Below are 18,711 nucleotides of genomic sequence, written 5' to 3'. Positions count from 1 at the left end.
TAAGAAACCCAGCATCATCTGGGATGTCTGCCCCAATCCCTGACCCCAAGCCCCTGTGATTATTCTCCCTGAGCCACCACCCTTATCCATCTATTCCCTTCTATTAAACATGTTTCCTACTGCATGCCAGGTCTCATACTAAGTGCTGACTACTTTTATGTAATGGTCAGCATCCCTGCCCTCTACAAGTTTTCACTGAGGAGACTCCTGGCTTTTAAAAACACACAGTGTGATGAGTGCTTAAGTGTAGTATGCATGGAGTGGTGTGAGGACGCAGAGAAAGGGCACCCCACCTGGCAGTTCAGGCAGATGGCAATTTAGCTACGCTTAAAGGAGAAGCATGGATCTCTGGCAAAAGAGAAGCATTCCAGGCCTCTCTGCTCTTCTGATGGCCCTTGTAAGAAGAGATGTAGTGAAGAAATCACCAGCATATGTTGTCGGGGAGTATGGAGGATGGATGTGACCCCCCTGAATGAGAGGGGAGCAGAGCCTATAGCCTAGAAGCTGGGAATGGCTAAGAACTGTCCTCAGTCTTGGGGGAGCAAGCCTCTCCGGATAGACAGAGAATGGGAGACAAGGAGGGAAGATGTGGCAAACAGCCTGGCTTATCTTGAGCCCTGCTGTCCCTGAGATCTGAGGTGGGGTGGGGGCAGAGAGACCCCAAAGAGATGGGAGGCATTTTTTAAGGTGTGAGACCTGGGCGTCTGGTTCCAGCAGGGAGAGTAGGGGATGGAGGCAAAGATAGGGTCCCAGAAGATAGCTAGGTGGGGGCAGAGCATGGGTGGAGGGCCACCCCCACTGACTGGGGAGAGAAGAGCCAGAGGTGTTCCGGGGAGGGATGACAGCTGGAATGGCTGCTGCTCCTCAGCCCCAGAGAGCACAGAAGTTCTCACTGGCTGCCATGAGGACTGGAGGGGGTGAGCCAAGCCAGAGACTCCTGAGGTGCCAAGGTACCTGCTGGCCCCACCAGACACTCAACTCCAGAAGGCGCTCAGTAGCTCAGTCTGGCAAATACCCACTAACATTTATTTCCTGGCATGAGAATTTAGCACCAGGAAACCTTGGTCTTTCCAAACCAATTCTTATGTTCCCTTTGGTCAGAAAAGGAGAAGAACACATCCTTTTTGCATTGGTCGATTGAAAGTAAATCTAAGGTTAAATTCAGGATCCATCTCAGGAAGTCCCTCGGGGTACGGCCCAAAAGTCTCTGGAGTAAGAGTGTGTGGGTTCTGATCCTGACTCTACCTGCTCCAATTTGCCAGCTTCTATCCATGGGATCTCTGGCAAGTCATTTAACCTCTCTGTTCTTTCATCTGTAGACGGGAATAATAATAGTACTTCCCTCATAGACTTGTGGTGAAGAACAAATGAATTAATACGTGTAAAGTGCTTAGAACAGGGACAGCATATAGCGGCTCTTGGCTTTTACAATCTTGTTCCAAGCGTTTTGCTACTGTTGAGTGGCCCCTGCCCTGACATTGTCCAAAGTCCTGGAGATCCTGAAGATGGGAGAGGAGGGCAGTTGTAGCTCCATCCCACACAAGCCAAGAGTGTACTGATAAAAGACAGGTATTAGGGATCCCTGGGTGGCTCAGCAGTTTAGCGCCGCCTTTGGCTCAGGTCATGATCTTGGAGTCTCGGGATCGAGTCCCACGTCAGGCTCCCTGAATGGAGCCTGCTTCTCTCTCTGTGTCTCTGCCTCTCTCATGAATAAATAAACAAATAAATAATCTTTAAAAAGAAGACAGGCATTAAAGAGATAACCACACATGTGGCGAATGTGTAGCGGATATGAATCTGCAGCCCCAAGGTCAGGTGTTTTCTTGACATCAATTTTAATCCCACCTGAGGACTTCTGCAGATGGGCTGGTGGCAAAAGCTCCCCTCACCTAAGGTCCTGCAAAGAAACTGACACTTTGGCCATATGGGATTCTTCCTTTGACCTCTGTCCATGCTGGTCACTCCAAAGTGTCTGCTCTCCAAAATTGTATAATCTTGGGCTCTGCTGGGAGAGCAGGCATTTCCACCTGGGTCCAGAGTCCCTGGGATTATCCTTCACCTGCTTCCTGAAGCTGTTATCTCTAGGGGGCACTAAGGCCCTGACACTCAAAGAAGGCCATACTCAGGCATTTTTTTAGATTGTAGAAATATTATCATCCCCTCTCCCCCTCAGAAGCAAATTCCCCTCTCCTCAGCCCCTTCAAGCAGTCCGTTCTTTCATTCAGCAAATGCATTCTGAACGGCCTCTACATGCACAGTCTTGCTGGTCCTGCTGGAGGCACTGGGAATGCAGCCGCCAAGTGACAGCAAGGCCCCTGCCCTGGTAAAGCTTACTTATGACAGGAGGAAGGGTCAGAAACAATAAACATAGCAATAAGTAAATAATAGTAAATAAAACATTAGGGGAGATTTAAAATACAGGGGAGGATTAGGAGTATGGTGGGGACAGGTTGTAATATTAAATAGAGGGTCAGGGTAGACCTCATTAAGAAGGTGACATCTGACCAAAGACTTAAAGAGGATGAAAGAATTAACCCAGGATATACCTAAGAGAAGAGTTTCGAGGCAGAGGAAATGCCATGGGGTGCCTGGTGTGTCTGTGGAACAATTAGCTGGGATGGAGCGAAGGATGGGGAGGTGGCAGGTGAAGACCAGTGGCCTTAAGGCAGGGACATGGTATGACCAGGAAGGGCTCTGTAAGTACGTTGATTTTTTTCTGTAAGCGTAAAGGGAATCATTGCAGGATTTTGAACCAGAAGATGGGCATGATATGATTCACTTTTTTTTTTTAAGATTTATCCATTTATTTATTCATGAGAGACAGAGAGAGAGGCAGAGACATAGGCAGAGGGAGAAGCAGGCTCCCTATGGGGAGCCCGATGCAGGACTTGGTCCCAGGACTCCGGGATCATGACCGGAGCCAAAGGCAGATGCTCAACCACTGAGCTACCCAGGTGCCCCCGATTCACATTGTTAAAGGGTCTCTCAGATGGTCACATTGAGAATAGACTGCAGGTTAAGGGATAATCAGGGAGAATGAAAGGTAGGAGGCCTTTGCTTCGGGCTGCAGTAGTAGAGGTGTCTAAAGCTATTCATTTCTGGGTATATTCTGAAGGCAGTGCCCATAGGATGTCCTGAGAAAATGAGGAATGTGCCAAAAAGTGAGAACTCGCTGATGAGTGCATGGTGTGGGGCCCACTCACCTGTTAAAGGCCAGTTGCCATCAGCTGGGATGAGAAAACCTCAGGTGGGCAGTGGGGTGTGGGGATGAGGGTGGAGAGCAGGAGTTTGGTCACGTGCATTAAGACACCAAGTGGAGATGCTGAGCAGATGGTTAGGCTCATAAACCTGGAATTTGGCAGAAAAGACTGGGCCAGAGATCTTGGCTGAGTGAGACCACCAAGGGAAGGAGTGCAATCTGGAAGGAGGAATAAAGGCTGAGCCTAGAGCCTGGGGAGAAGGTTCACACAAGGGGCAACGGGGGTGAGGGTGGGGGGAGGCATCCCAGGGGTCAGGGAGTGACTGATGGTCTAATGCTAGGCAGGAGAATCCAGTAGGAGCGGCCTCAGTGAGACCAAGAGGAGAGTTAGCACTTCTTGAAAAAGGCTCCAAGTCCCTTTGTATGAATCATGGGTTTTTTTTTTTTTTATTGTTTTTTTGTTTTGCTTTTTAAAAGAGAGAGTGAGTGGGCAAGGAGTCAGGAGAGAAAGGAGAGAATCTTTTTTAAAAAATCAGTTTCTTTTTTTAGATTTTATTTATGAAAGACACAGAGAGAGGCAGAGACACAGACAGAGGGAGAAGCAGGCTCCATGCAGGGAGCCTGATGTGGGACTTGATCCCAGGTCTCCAGGATCACACCCTGGGCCAAAGGCAGGCACTAAACCGCTGAGCCACCCAGGGATACCTAGGAAGAGAGAATCTTAAGTAGGCTCTACCACTCTCAATATGAAGCCCAACTGGGAAGTTAATCTCACAACCTGAGATCACAACTTGAGCTGAAATCAAGAGTCAGATGCTTAACCGATTGGGCCACCCGGGCGCCCTTAAATCATGTTTTTCATTTCCTATATTTTTGTGATGCTTTGATGCTTTGGAGCCTTGTGGCCCCAGGGAGGGGTAGCCCCTTCCAGGGATAGCTAGCTCATCTCTAGCTCCTAGAGATAGCAAACAACTTGCTTTGAGCATACCACACGATCCTGAGTGCACACCACCACCCTGCCTCCTTTTATCTGGCTCCTACAGTCTGGGCCAATATCCCCTCCCTGCCTAAAATCACCTCAGGGGGATCCCTGGGTGGCGCAGCGGTTTGGCGCCTGCCTTTGGCCCAGGGCGCGATCCTGGAGACCCGGGATCGAATCCCACATCGGGCTCCCGGTGCATGGAGCCTGCTTCTCCCTCTGCCTGTGTCTCTGCCTCTCTCTCTCTCTCTCTCTGTGTGTGTGTGACTATCATAAGTAAATAAAAATTAAAAAAATAAATAAACCCACTGTTTAAAATAAATAAATAAAATAAAATAAAATCACCTCAGGGCCAGGTGCTGACAGTTACAATCTACCTCTACAGCCCAGAGCCCACTGAAATTATTCAAATGACCAATTTCCTCAGATGCTTACCCTTCCTTGCCTATTCCTTCCTGGGAAAATCCTGACCTAGGTTGTTGTCCTCTGCCCCCAACTGACCCTGCGCTTCCCTGTGTGGCCTGGTATAGTACACTGTGCCCCTGCCTCTCAGGAACTCTGAGTGACACCTTATCTTTCTCATGGCCATCATCTCCTGATCTGTTGGCCCCATCAAACCTAAATAAAACCAAAATCCTGGTTACATTTTAAAGCAGTTCTGCTCTCTGCACTGATGGGATCACGGAGGCCAAGAACCTGGATCCCTGGATCACTGAATTCTAGCTTCCACTCACTGTCTCCTGACACTGGAGAGATGTCCTTGACTTTGAGAACTTCCTTTCCTCCAAGAACCCCCATCTTGCCTCAGCCCAGGATTCCTTCCCATCACACATTCCCATTAAGGGCTCCCCTCTTGCCAATTGGTTTCTCTTCAGGAATGTGACAGACAAGGTCCTCCCTCAGGATATTTCACCAATCTGGGTGGCCAAGGAGAGCAACAAGAGTCTGGGTAAGTGACACGGGCTTGCAGAAAAGGCAGCACTTATTCCATGCCTGTGGCTTTAGACTCTTCTGTACCCACAGATTGTTTTGCTTACAAATAATTGTTTACAGTTCTGTCCCCTCAACAACCGTGCCACCCTGGGATCATGGGCCCAAAGCCCTCTGGCTTCTACCACCAAGCCATGTGGCACTCACTATCCTGCTCCGGCCGTTCCTTCTCAACCGTTGACAGCATCCTGGGCTGCCTGGCTGGCCACATCATCCACATGATGGGGGACTCCACGCTTCGGCAGTGGTGGGAGTACCTGCGTGACACCGTGCCCTGTGAGTGGCTGTGAAGGGAGAGGGCAGGGCTCCTAAGAGAAAAAGGGAAGATAAGATCCAGGGCTTTGAGAAGGCAGAGAACACTTCAGGAGAAGGATCTGGAGGATACCTGAGCTTGGGGCAGAAGCAGGGATGGGGAACAAGGTGCCCAGATTACACATAATCTCAACAATTAGGCCAATGATTGGAGGCTCTAACAGGAGTGTAGATATGTTTGAAGAACAATGGGTACCTAACCTTAGCTGGAAGTAAGGATTTGCCAAGGGATACTGGAGGACCAGAGTTGGAATTTAACAAAAGTATTGTAGGGAAACCAGGGATTTATCTTGTGACATTGAGGAGACACTGAATATTTTCAGAGTTTTCAGTTTGTTGGGTTGATTGGATTGAAAAGAGAAAGTCCAAGACAAGACAACTGTAGGTCAGCATGTGGGCTGATGAGAGACTAAATTAGGGTCAGCAGTAAAGGAAGTATCATACCGGAGGAACTGACAGCTTGTTGACTGATTGCTTCTGGAAAGAGGAGAGATGATCTGGTAACTAGGGATAACAGGAAATGGGCTCAAAATGAAAGTCACTGGAATGCCTGACTGGATGTGGAAGCAAGAGACAGCAGTGGGAAAAGATGGTGTATTTATTGTATATTCTTCATATTGAGTTGAAGAGGTGGGAGGAGCTTCTGGGGAGCATGTGCATGATGCTTTTGGACACATGAAATTGGAAGTGAATTGAGATGTCTAAGTTTCAGATAGAGTTTCATGTTTATGTCCGGGAAGATAAAAGTTAAAAGAGGTGAGAGTGTCATGCAGGATGAGTCCCCAACTGAGCCTTCAACTTTTGTGCACGGATTTTACAATATAATATAACATGGATTAAGGAATATGCTTATAGGGGAATGGGGGGAAATGACAGCCAAGGAGAGAAGAAACATCAGCACCAAGCCACCTCCCCTACCTGTCCTCCCATCATCCAGCAGAGAAGTGTGCAGGGCCCATAGGGTGAGTCTGTGCTCTCATGAAGGAGAATCCTCTCCCATTTCTCATCCTCACCTTTGAGCATGAGGGCAGCCTTGTTGGGCTTCCTGGCACAAGATGGATGTGGGCTGCCATTTGTTTACAGAAGTTCTAAAAGTACCAGCTGCCCCACCTTGAGGTCTGTGGGATGTTGTCTACCCTCCTGCTTGAGGGATCGAAGCCCCTGTCTCCCAGGAGGGTTGGTCTGGGTGCAGCCCCTTCCTTTAGGGACAAAGAGAGCTCTAGTTCCAACTAAGAACCCCTCCCCCCCCAGGGTGCTTGCCTTGGGATAATTCTGCGTGTGGCAGGTGGAGTAGGTGACTTTCCTAAGCAAGAAATGCTTTTTTTTTTTTAAAAAGACTTTATTCATTCATGAGAGACACACAGAGAGGCAGAGACAGGCAGAGGGAAAAGCAGGCTGCCAGCAGGGATCCCAATGTGGGACTTGATCCCTGGACCCCAGGATCACGCCCTTAGCCAACGGCAGACATTCAACTACTGAGCCACCCAGGCGTGCAGCAAGAGGTGTTTCTAATGATGAACAGAAGCTCATGACAGAACACTGGGAAAACCAGATCCCCTGCTAGCTGATTTGGCACCACCTGAAGCACAAGGTGGGATAAGCAGGCAGGGACTTTGTGTGAAGAAAGGAGGGGTCTTTTCCTGCAGGTGCGTCTAGCTATCTATGAGGGCACACAGCTGAGTGACAGACCAGATGTCAGAAGCCTCTGGCCCCTGGCTGGCCACCATTGCACACGCATATAAACTGGACAGCCCTGACTCTCTAGCATGGGGGCAAGTCTTCCTCCAGGGGCAGCTGAAGGGAGCTGGTGGATGAATCCGAGTTGAAGTATTGTGTCTGAAAGGAGACTGCAGAGGGTGACAACATACTGCTAAGAAAGGAGGGGGTGTCTAAAGGACCATCAAGGTAACAAAATGCTCCAAGGTGCCAGAGTGGCTCAGGACTGAGAATAGGCCCCCAGACTTGGTAACTGGAAGGTCAATGGCGATATTACAGATTAGGAAGAGCATAACCAGGTGACTGGGCCAGAGGCTACTCGCGTGCTAACAGAAAAGCAAGCCATGCTAGATCTTCTGTGTTTTTAAATGAGGAAGTTCATTCTTATATTAACCCCTACACTTCCTCTTGTCCTCCCCACAGCCCTGAAACCTGTGGATCTACACACCACGTATCAGACGGGGCCCCTGATGGCAGTGGAGACCACTCGGGGCATAGTGCTGCACTGGCGGGCTCACAGCTGGCCCCTGCGCTCCCTGCGCACACCAGTGGCCTCCCTGCACTCTGTGGTCCGGGAGCTGGGGGGCCTGGCCGGGGGCCCCCACACAGTGGTGGTGCTGGGCCTGGGCGCCCACTTCACCACCTTTCCCCCATCTGCCTTTGTGCAACGACTTGCAGGGATCAGGGCTGCCGTGGCTGCACTGCTGGCCCGGGAGCCCCGCACTCTCGTGGTCATCAAGCTGGCCAACACTGGCTACAAGTCCGTGTATGGCAGTGACTGGTTCACCCTCCAGGTGAATCGGCTTCTCCGAGCTGCGTTTGCTGACCTCCGTGTGGCTTTTGTGGACGCCTGGGAAATGACCTCCAGTCTGGGCTTGCCCGACAGAATCCACCCAGGGCGGCTAATCATCCGCAATGAGGTCAACTTACTCCTGTCCTTCATTTGCCCCACTTGAGCGCTTCTGCAGGTTCTGGGCTGTGAGGATGGAGAAGCTGGTGTGATGATCAAGCCTAGAAGCCCTTCCCTTCAGCCATCTGTACCTCTTCTCTTACTTTTTTAATGCACGGGCCATATTTCAACCAGCAAGAATTGGGATGTGGGTGGTGGCAGGTGAAGGAAACCTGGCAGTGGTCCAGTTCCCACATAGAAAAGCAGTGCTGAGGTGGTGAGGGCAGAGACAGAGCTAGCAACATTTATCACATCTGTGCATGTAAGGATTGTCATTTTATGTGCCAGTGTCTCCATTTGGAGTGTCAGTGAGCCTTGCAAAGATATGAGAGGGATTCTATTTCAGTTCATCAGAGCCACCCTGGTGGAGAGCCTGACTATATACATAAAAACTTGTATCGGTTGATTTGTAAAATAAAAATATTTCTCCTAGTTGTAAAAGTAATACATGCTTTTTGTAGAAAATTTGAAAAAAGGGACGCCTAGGTGGCTCAGTGGTTGAGCATCTGCCTTTGTTTGTTTGTTTTTATTGGAGTTCAATTTGCCAACATTTAGCATAACACCCAGTGCTCATCCCGCCAAGTGCCCCCCTCAGTGCCCATTACCCAGGCACCCCAACCCCCCGCCCACCTCCCTTTCCACTACCCCTTGTTCGTTTCCCAGAGTTAGGGGAGCATCTGCCTTTGGCTCAGGTCATGATCCCCGGGGTTCTGGGACTGAGTCCCACATCAGGCTCCTCGCAGGGAGCCTCCTTCTCCCTCTGCCTATGTCTCTGCTTCCCTCTCTGTATTTCTCATGAATAAATAAAACCTTTAAAAAAATTTTTGAAACAGTACCAAAAAATTAACAATGAAGATAAAATCACCTAGAATCCCATGGTTAGGAGATAATTACTATTGAAATACATAGGCTCCCAACAATTTTTCAATGCGTAAAACAAAAAATCTATCCCACCTCCTTTTATTGTTTTTATTTACTTGAGATATACATGTTGGGTTTATTTTGAGGTTCTTTTTTTTAAGACCTTATTTATTTATTCATCATTTGAAATGCAAATATGTTTAGAGGATACACATATGAGAGATAATGCGGAGGAAGCCCAGTTAGGCTGGGAGAGCTTGTCAGATTGGATGCAAAGGTGACTCAGAACAAAGGAGAGAAGGAAAGAAGGTTGGGTAGATGCATTATAGACCACTTTGCAGTCTAAGAACATTTCTGCAAGACCAATGGGAAGTTCTTAAATCAAAATTGACCATCAGAGGAGTTCTGCATGTCCCAGGAAGGGGCCAACCTCAGTATTCCTACCATACTCAGTCACTGGCTAGTGGCAGCCTATGGGAGGAGCAGCCTCACTGTGAGGGTTGTCAGAGAATAGCAGCTGGGGTCCTTGGTCAAGTACGAGCCCTGTAGTCCACCACTGAGGCAACTACATTTCAAATATGTAATCATTCAGGATTACATATTTACATTCAGGATTACATATTTACATTCATACAGGATTACATATTTACATTCAGGATTACATACATACATTCAGGATTCATACAGGATTACATATTTACATTCAGGATTACATATTTACATATTTACATATTTACATTCAGGATACATATTTACATATTACATAAATGAGTTGATTTTCTAAAAGAATGACACAAGTCAAACTTCAGTCAAATAACACATTGCTGAGATGACCTAGTAATTCCACTTCTGGGTATTCATCAGAAGGCAAGGAAAACATTAACTCAAAAATATCTGAACCCCTTCCTTCACTGACTGCAGTATTATTCACAATAGCCAAGATATGGAAATAGCTGAAGTGTCCACCAGGGGATGAATGGATAAAGAAAATGTGGTGTATATGAGACAGTCAAGAGCCCTGGGAACAAAGCCCAGCACCTGGAGCGCTCCCTGTAGGCTCTTACCCTTCTCCTGCAGAGCAGACCTTGAACCAAGGAGCTTGGTTCAAACCTAGACTGCTTCAGACTGATTCCAGACAGGATGGTCGCCAAAACTGAACTTTCACTGACTTTCCTCCTCATAAAAAACATGTCGAGAGGTGGAGACTTAACATGCAAATGAAATGTCTAATGTTGAAGCATGTTCTGTCAACTGCACCTACGCACCCACTTTCCTGGGATTCCCCGGCCCTATGTGCTTGAGTATCATTCCTTTTTCACATCTCAGCCCCATTAAAACTTTCCCTGGCTGTCCTCTGGAGAGCCAGTCTGAAACCATAGTCCTGACTGTATCTCCCTTTAGCAGCAGTTGTTGCCTCAGTAAAACCTTGCCTATACCTTTAAGTTTTGGGTCCAGCCTCATTTCTACCACAGCTGGGTCCAAAGACCAGATTCCAGTAACATATATACACAATGGAATATTAATCAGCCATAAGAAAGAAAGAAATCCTGCCATTTGCAACAATATGGTTGGATATTGAGGGCATTATACTTAGTGAAATACACCCGACAGAGAAAGAAAAATGCCAAATGGTCTTCCTTATATGTAGAACCTGAAAAACAACAACAACAACAATGAACAAACTCATAAATAGGGAGAACAGACTGGTGGTTGCCAGAGGTGGGAAGGGGGTGGTGACATAGGTGAAGGGGGTCAAAACGTACAAACTTCCAACTATAAAATAAGTCCTGGAGATATAATGTACAGCATGGTGGCTATGGTTCATTATATTATATTGTATATACTAACACAGCTAAGAGTAGCTCTTTTTCTTTAAGATTTTACTTTTATTTTTGAGAGAGCAAATGAGCCCACAAGCTGGGGAGAGGGGCAGAGGGAGAAGCAAATGCCCCACTGAGCAGGGAGCCCAATGTGGGACTCGAACCCAGGATACTGGGATCATGACCTGAGCCAAAGGTAGAGGTTTAACCTACTGAGCGGTTTGGCGCCTGCCTTTGCCCCAGGGTGCGATCCTGGAGTCCCGGGATTGAGTCCTGTGTCGGGCTCCTGGTGTGGAGCCTGCTTCTCCATCCTCCTATGTCTCTGCCTCTCTCTTTCTCTCTCTACATCTATCATGAATAAATAAATAAATAAATCTTTTAAAAAATAAAAAAAAGTAAAAAGAAGGTGACCCACCCACAAGGAACCTGACCACAGCCCTGCACAGTGTGCCCCCCCACCCAGCCAGAGGGACCCGAGGTGCCCCTATGTGACCTCTGACCTCAGTCTCCTCCCTCCCCCTGATCAGGATCCTGCCACTGCCCCCATTGGCTGAGCACAAGGGGGCATCAGTCCATCAAGCCCAGGATGAGCAGGGGGCACCAGTGCTCACGTGGGTGTGGAGGAAGAATGGGCCCCCGAGGTCCAACAGGAGGGCTTGTGCCCTGCTTTGCTACAGGAAGCCCAACTCTGAGCGATGCCCCTGTGATTTTGGCATCTTCTCCACCTTTACTTTTTAATTGGCTTTCTTGAGCAATTCATGAACCAGCAGCAGCCCATCCAGCACAAACAGAGATGCTCCCTCTTCTCTGCCTTCACAAACAACACTCACCAGTTTGTACCGAGGAGCGTCGCCTTTTGCTTATATGGAATAATTATTTTCTCAAAGGGACCACAAGTCCCATGTCAGACTGTGCTGGGGACAGGACTGCAGGTGGGGTGACTTGCAGTTTTCAGCTACCATGCCCAGACTCTGGAGAAGCCTCTTCCTCCTGGGTCCTTGCTGCGGTCGCCTCTCCACGCACTCGACTCAGATGCAAGTACTCTCTCGCTCTCTCTCTCTCTCTCTCTCTCTCTCTGGGTCTTACCCTTGTCACACGCTTGTGTTGTCCCCAGGCATGTTCCTTAACCACTTCCTCCCAGTTTTTGACCCTCCAGTGAACACCCAGGGCCCTGATCCACTCTGTCTGAGCTGGGAATGCAGTGAAGCCAGTCTTCACGCTGGAAGGCAGCCTGGGAAGGAGGGATTGTGAGGTGCCTGACAGGCCTAGGCCCCCGGACACCCCTGGCCACAACCCTGCTGACACCTTGAGTTTGGACCTCTGGCCTCCAGAACTGTGAGGGAATACATGTCTGCTGTTTCGCTACAACCACACAAGGACCACAGGCTGGTGACATGTAATGACAAGGACTTCTGGGGGTGACACCAACTACACCCCACTTCAGCTGAGATCCATTTCCCAATTCAAGCCCTGTAAGCACATGCTCAGTCCAGGTAACAAAAACCATCTACAATAAAGGAATGAAAAGAGAGGAAGAGGACTATGTGTCAATCATAACTCATCTTAAGTTAGAATTCTGTGAAATGCGCATAGACAAAATCATTTCGTGGCTTTTTCTTCTAAATTTGCTAAGGCACCTGATGATCACCAAAGAAGCCCAAAGAGGGAAGCATGCTAGAGCTGATTGTTACACTCTGGGAAATGTTGTGGGCACTTTTTCAACACAGCCATTATTAAAAATTAAATATGTGCCCAACACTATACTTCTACCTAATGCCACTGAACTGTATACTTAAAAATGGTTAAAATGGTAAATTTTTGTTAGGTACATATTATCACAATAAAAAGAATTTTAATCGAGAAAAATTAAATACAAACTCACAATGAATTATATTACAAAGGAAGGAAGCTTATCCCTCCCTACTTATTTTACCACATACTACTCGGATCTGTGCTATTGAGCTTGTTCATGCTACTGTGTGTGCACAGTGGGAATAATGGATCAGCACCTGCTGCTGTGCATCTCTTCTTGGCTCAAATGCAGTGACTTCACACTGGGAGTTGTAGTAGTCTGCTCAGATTGCCCTAATGAAGTGCCACAGACCCGGGAGCTCTCAGTTCTGGAGTCTGGGAAAGTCCCAGATCAAGGTGTGGGCAGGGAAGGGTACATTGTGAGCTCAAGCCTGTGGCTTGTAGGCAGCACCATCTTGCTATATGTTCACAAGGCCTTGCCTCAGAGTATGTGCTTGGAGGAGGAAGGCAGGGAGAGGGAGAGACAGAGAGAGACCGAGAGAAAGAGAGAGAGCGAGAGAGCGAGAGCACTCTGCTGTCACTTCCTATAAGGACCCTGATCCTATAGGATCAGCCCTGCATCCCTGTGACTCCTTTAAGCTGCATTGTTTCCTTAGGGGCACCATCCAGCCCCACTGGGGGTTAGGGCTTCAACATGTAAATTTGGGGGTGGACGTGAGACAGAAACCTTTGGGCCTCACAAGAGTTGTTAACTCGATACCGTGGGAGTTTTTACACCATGGAAATTGGCAAATGCTCTGATTGGGGCTTCATTTCTGGAGAGCTGTTTTGCAACATATACAGCCCTCCACTACTCGAGGGGAAGGGCAGACCAGGGTCTCCTCTGTGAGCATCCTCTCTCCTCCCAACCTGGGAGCTCAGCAAGGTCGAGGGTCAGCCCACGACCTCCAGGTCTCTGCCCCCTGCTGTCATCTCCTAGCAGCTCAGTGGACATGTGTCAGGTTGGTTGGGAGCTGGAATGTAGCCAGGGGCCATGAGGAGGAGGCTGAGAGGTGAGGAAGTCTCGGTCACAGGACACATGAAATGTGTGAATGTGACAGAGGCAGACTCCCCAGAAGGCAAGCTCTGGGTCAGAATGCTGGGCAGATGCCTTCCCTTCCCGGAGCCTGTTTTCTCATCTGGAAAGTGGGGACAACAGCCACCTCCCTTAGAGGGTCCGAGTGGAGACCAAATGAGCCAACAGAGAAAACACTGCACACCGGCTGGAATGCTACCTGGATCCTCATCACCTGACACCCACCCTTTAAAGATAAAGACCTCTCTGCATTCTCTGTCCACACCAGTCAGCCCTGCCCGCCTTGTGCACGATGCCGGGTGACGGGGACCCACAGCTCTGTGAGCCAGTCAGCCCTCAAGCATCTCCCTGTGTAGCAGGAAGACAACCTGTGAAAGGGAACCTGGCTGTTAAGGTGGCCCAGAGGCCTGTTGACTGCTGTAACTGCGTGGGGAAGTGTCACTGTGCACGGGCACAGACCCAACACCACAGCAGATATTTACTGGCGATGTGACCTGACGTGATGTTCATGACCTCCCTCAGGACCTCAGTTTCCTCCTGTAAGATGAGGACTCTTATAGACCCTGCCTGCCTCCTGGGATCTGGGGAGACTTAACTACAATTTTAAAATATAATTTTATTTGGATTAGTTTGAATCAGGTATGGTAAGACACAAAGACACAGAGATGATGATTATGAAATAAAAATTTATACTATCAGATCCCTAGAAACAGGAGGCATGAATTCCATGTGGGGCCATGTCGGGAGGCGCTACGGTCACCCAGGAGGATGAGGAAGCAAAGGGAAAACATGGGCAAGAACCTTTATCATAGAGACTGTGGAAAAGACTAGACAAAGCAGGATAAGCGAGCTGAGCACTGACCAGCGGGAATAATGTCAGCAGCTTCTGAGGATGAGGAGCTGCCCTGGGGAGAATGGGATAGAGGAATATTGCCCTCCTGGAGCATAAGAGCCAGATAGCAGAGGTGGTTTGGAGTGTGGGCTCTGGACTGGTTGGTGTGCGTAGGAAAGGCGTGCTCCTGGGCGTGTCTTTGCTATCTCTAGGACTGGCTAGACTGCGAGGGACAATGTCTCCCTGGCCAGTGAGGCCCCAGGTGTCAAAGCATCAAGAATACAGCAAGTATGGGACACCTGGGTGGCTCAGTGGTTGAGCATCTGCCTTTGGTTCAGGGTGTAGTCTCGGAGTCCATGGATCGAGTCTCACATTGGGCTCCCCTTGAGGAGCCTGCCTCTCCCTCTGCCTATGTCTCTGCTTCTCTCTGTGTCTCTCATGAATAAATAAATAAAATCTTTTTTTTTTTTTTTTAAAAAAAAAAAAAGGAGAACACAGCAAGTAAGCAAAAGACCCAGCACCCAGTGAGCGGGAGGTGGCATCCCCTCTTCCTACTTGCTTCACATGGGTGAGTCTTCCCTTCCCAGCTGGGCTCTGGAGGGCTCACTGCATGCCTGCCCTCAAACAGGGCAAGGCAAACCCTCCCTGGACCGTAACCCCTCCTCCAGATGGAAAACAAGAGGAAGTAAACAGAGTGCTGATGTCAGGAGCAGCACACAGGCAGACCATGGGGAAGGGCAGACACCAAGATCTGGCCCCCGGTTTCTCCTCCTTCCTTGTTCTCAGAAACCCATCATCATCTTCCCATTCCTCCCGTGACCTGCTTCTGGGCCCCAGAGCTTGACCAGTGGCCTGACGAAAGCAGCCCTGATGAATGGCCTTCTTAGGAAGGGCTGTGGAGAGAGGAGATGGGGAGGTTAAGCTGCTGGGGGAGCTGGGAAGAAGGCCAGTCTGTTGGGAAAGCACCAAGTTGACAAGGGACACAGACCTGAGCATTGTCCACACTCTAGACCTGCCAGGTAGTAGGAACTGGAGTGAGTGAGGGGACCCCCTCTGAGCCTTTCTTTCTTCCTTGGTTGGGTGGAAATAAAATTCCTTTATCTCACAGGATTGCCCTGAAAAGGAAAAGTAACAGACAAGAGGGGTCCTCAAAGTCAGTGTGCCTTGGGGATTCCTGGGTGACTCGGTGGTTTAGCGCCTGCCTTTTGCCCAGGGCGTGATCCTGGAGTCCCGGGATCGAGTCCCACATTGGGCTCCCTGCATGGAGCCTGCTTCTCCCTCCTCCTGTGTCTCTGCCTCTCTCTGTGTGTGTATCTCTCATGAATAAATAAATAAAATCTTTAAAAAAAAAAGTCAGTGTCCAGTGTCCTTGCCCCAGGGCAGTGGTTCTCAAACTTCAACAGGGTGAGGTGGAGCCTGAGACTTTTCATTTTCACAACTTCCCACTTTCTGCTGCTCCACACCCTGATACCTGTGAGCGGCATATATATGAGGAATATGTGTGTGTACCTGTAGGAGGTGTTTAACTTTTTAAGGAATGGCGTGAATAGTCGTACCTCTTTACGTTCCCACCAGCCCCGTGTGACATTTCCAGTTGCTCCATATCCTTGCCAACACTTAGCGTATTAACTGCTGGTCTTTCCATTTAAGCCCTTACCAGATGGATGATGTGATCTCGCTGTGGCTTCATTCACATTTCCCTAATGACTAATGCTGTTACACATCTTTTCAAGTGGTTGTTAACTATATGTCTTCTTTGACAAAGTATCTATTCAGATCTTTAGCTCATGTTTTCAATTAGGATTTTTTTCTCAAATTTTGAGGGTTCTTTGTATATTTGGGATACAAATCCTTTGTCAGTTATGTGATCTGCCAATATTGTCTCCTAATCTATAGCTTCTCCTTTCATTTTCTCAATAGTATCTTTTGGAGAACAGATTTCATATCGAGGGGCTCTAATTTGTCAATATTTTCTTCAATGCTTTTGGTGCTGAATCTAAGAAATCTCTAACTAACCCAAAGTCACAAAGATTTTCTCTCTTTTTTTTCTTGAGGTATATAATTTTAGGACTTACATTAGACTGTATTTCAAGTTAATTTTATATATAGTGCAAAATATGAATGGAAGTTCATTTTCTGTATATAAATATTCATTTGTTCCAGCTGAGAAGATTATAATTCCTCCACTGAATTGCCTTTACATCTTTGGTAGAAATAAATTGACCACATGATAGTGAGTCTCTTTCTGTACTCCGTTCTATTCCATTGATCTGCCTGTCTTGACACCAATACATCTTGATTACAGTAGCTTTATAGTAAGTCTTAAAGTCAAGTAGTAAATCCTCCAACTTTGTTCTTCAATTTCAGTTTTTTGGCCCTTCTATGGTCTTTGAACTCCTATAGGAATTTTAGAAGTGGCTTGGCAATTTCTACAAAATAGCCTACTGGGATTTTGATGGAGTTTGTGTTATATCTACATATTATTTTGGGGAGAGTTGAAAAGTATTGAATACTGTTCATACTTATGCATGAAATCTCCATTCATTAATCTTTAATTTCTGTCAGTAATGCCTTACAGTTTCAGATCTTGCACATCTACTATTGTGTTTATTTCTAAGTATTTCATATTTTTAAATTACTGTAAGTGGTACTGTTTTCATTTGACTTCCATTTTTTTGTCATTAGTATATAGAAAAACAATTGATTTCTGTGTATTGCCCTTGTATCCTGTGACCTAACTTAAATCACTTATATAGTTCTAGTAGCTTTTCTATCAATTCCATTGGCTCTTCTACATAAACAATCAAGTCATCTGTTTTTCCTTCTTTCTCTGTTTTCTAGAGTGTTTCCTTCTTCTTTCCAATCTGGATGCCTTTGGGCTCAATTTTTAGACTCACAGAGTTTTAATTTGTACAAGTGACTGAGTAATGACACAGAGAGTAATGACACAGAAAGGTTTTTATAACTGACATTTCCTGTAGGGAAGGAAAATGCCATGCCATTGAGAGCCACTTGGGGAAGCACTAGAGGAGGCAGAGGCAAGACCAAGGGGAAGGCATAGACCACAGCCTTTAGTGTTTTCCCCTGGCAAGACAAGGCAAGGAAGGGGAACCAGCTTAGGATTGGCTAGTTTGATTAATTCCAGTGGGCTTTGGGTTATAGGTGCTATCTCTAGGTGTCTGTCACCTAGCATAGGGTTGACTCAGGGCAGAGGAAATATAGGCTTAGTTTGCGAGAGTTAGATAAAGGAGGTGGTTTAGAGTATGGGCCCTGGAGAGGTTACTTTGCATAGGAAAGACATCCTCCTAGGAATGCCCTTTGCTATATCTAAGAATAGGCTAGCCTTGGTAGGGGCCATCTCTCCCTAGTCAGCAAGGCCACAAGTGTCAGAGCATCAAGAATGCAGAAAAATCTATAAAAGTAATTAGTACAATTATCTTGTGATGAATGAATGCCAAATACAGAAATACAGACTCTAAGAAAACAGAGAACACTTATTTGTCTTGCCTTATTGCATGGGCTAGAGCCTCCACTACAATCAATGGAGGCAGTGAGACCAGACATCTTTGTCTTACTCCTGGTCTTGGGGGGAAAGCAGGAGCAAGGTGAGGTATCCTGGAGGGGAAAGAGACGACAGTAGTGATGGATGTGGCCATGAGGAAGGGAGAACAAAAACTTAGGAAAACATGGGGGAAGATCTAAGGTGGTATTCTTAAAATATGGTCCATGGCTCATGGCCTTCACTTTGGCCCCATTCCTGATCATACAGCTTCTGACCCCTCCCCCATGCCCACCCTCTGGGCTAGAGAGCTGCATTTAGGTTCTGCTCATCTATGAATCAAGACTCTAGGTACTCATCCTCCAGAAGTTCCTTCTGTGAGTAGAGCCACAGCTCAAGGCTTATTACTGGGCCCTCTCAATGCTGTTGGGAGAAGGCAAAATGAATAAACCCAAGGACCATATAACATCTATGAGCAGAAATCATGCATCACAATTCTTAGCATCATGGGGATCCAACTGGGGTCCAGGAGCTTGCACAGGACATGAAATGTGCAGCTTGCATCTAGGGAGACAGCATGTGGGAGCAGTGGGGCCCGAGGCACCAAGACAGCAGGCAATCTGCCAAAGTTTTTCTAGTAAACATATGTATTTAGTAAACATGCCATGCTGGGCTGGGGCACCTCCTAGTGGCATCTAGCCCCTCCTTGGGCATCCTCACAAAGTGG

At 47.6% G+C, this 18,711-nt stretch overlaps 1 protein-coding gene across 4 annotated transcripts in view; it reads left to right on the top strand.

Moving 5' to 3' along the window:
* Positions 1-8,714, top strand: part of LOC144318177 (NXPE family member 3-like) — a 64,325-nt gene extending 55,611 nt beyond the window's left edge. For all 4 annotated transcript variants that reach the window (XM_077904950.1, XM_077904953.1, XM_077904951.1 and 1 more), the window contains 3 exons: positions 5,054-5,127; positions 5,232-5,444; positions 7,620-8,714. In XM_077904950.1, the coding sequence (XP_077761076.1) occupies positions 5,054-5,127; positions 5,232-5,444; positions 7,620-8,152 (820 nt within the window). In that variant the 3' untranslated portion in view covers positions 8,153-8,714. The remainder of the gene's footprint in view (positions 1-5,053; positions 5,128-5,231; positions 5,445-7,619) is intronic.
* Positions 8,715-18,711: the final 9,997 nt, after the last annotated feature.

This window comes from Canis aureus, chromosome 8 (genome assembly GCF_053574225.1).
Source record: "Canis aureus isolate CA01 chromosome 8, VMU_Caureus_v.1.0, whole genome shotgun sequence".
NCBI classification, from domain to species: Eukaryota; Metazoa; Chordata; class Mammalia; order Carnivora; family Canidae; genus Canis; species Canis aureus.
Note: the sequence above shows the minus strand (reverse complement) of the source record. Positions and strands in the feature narration are given on the sequence as shown.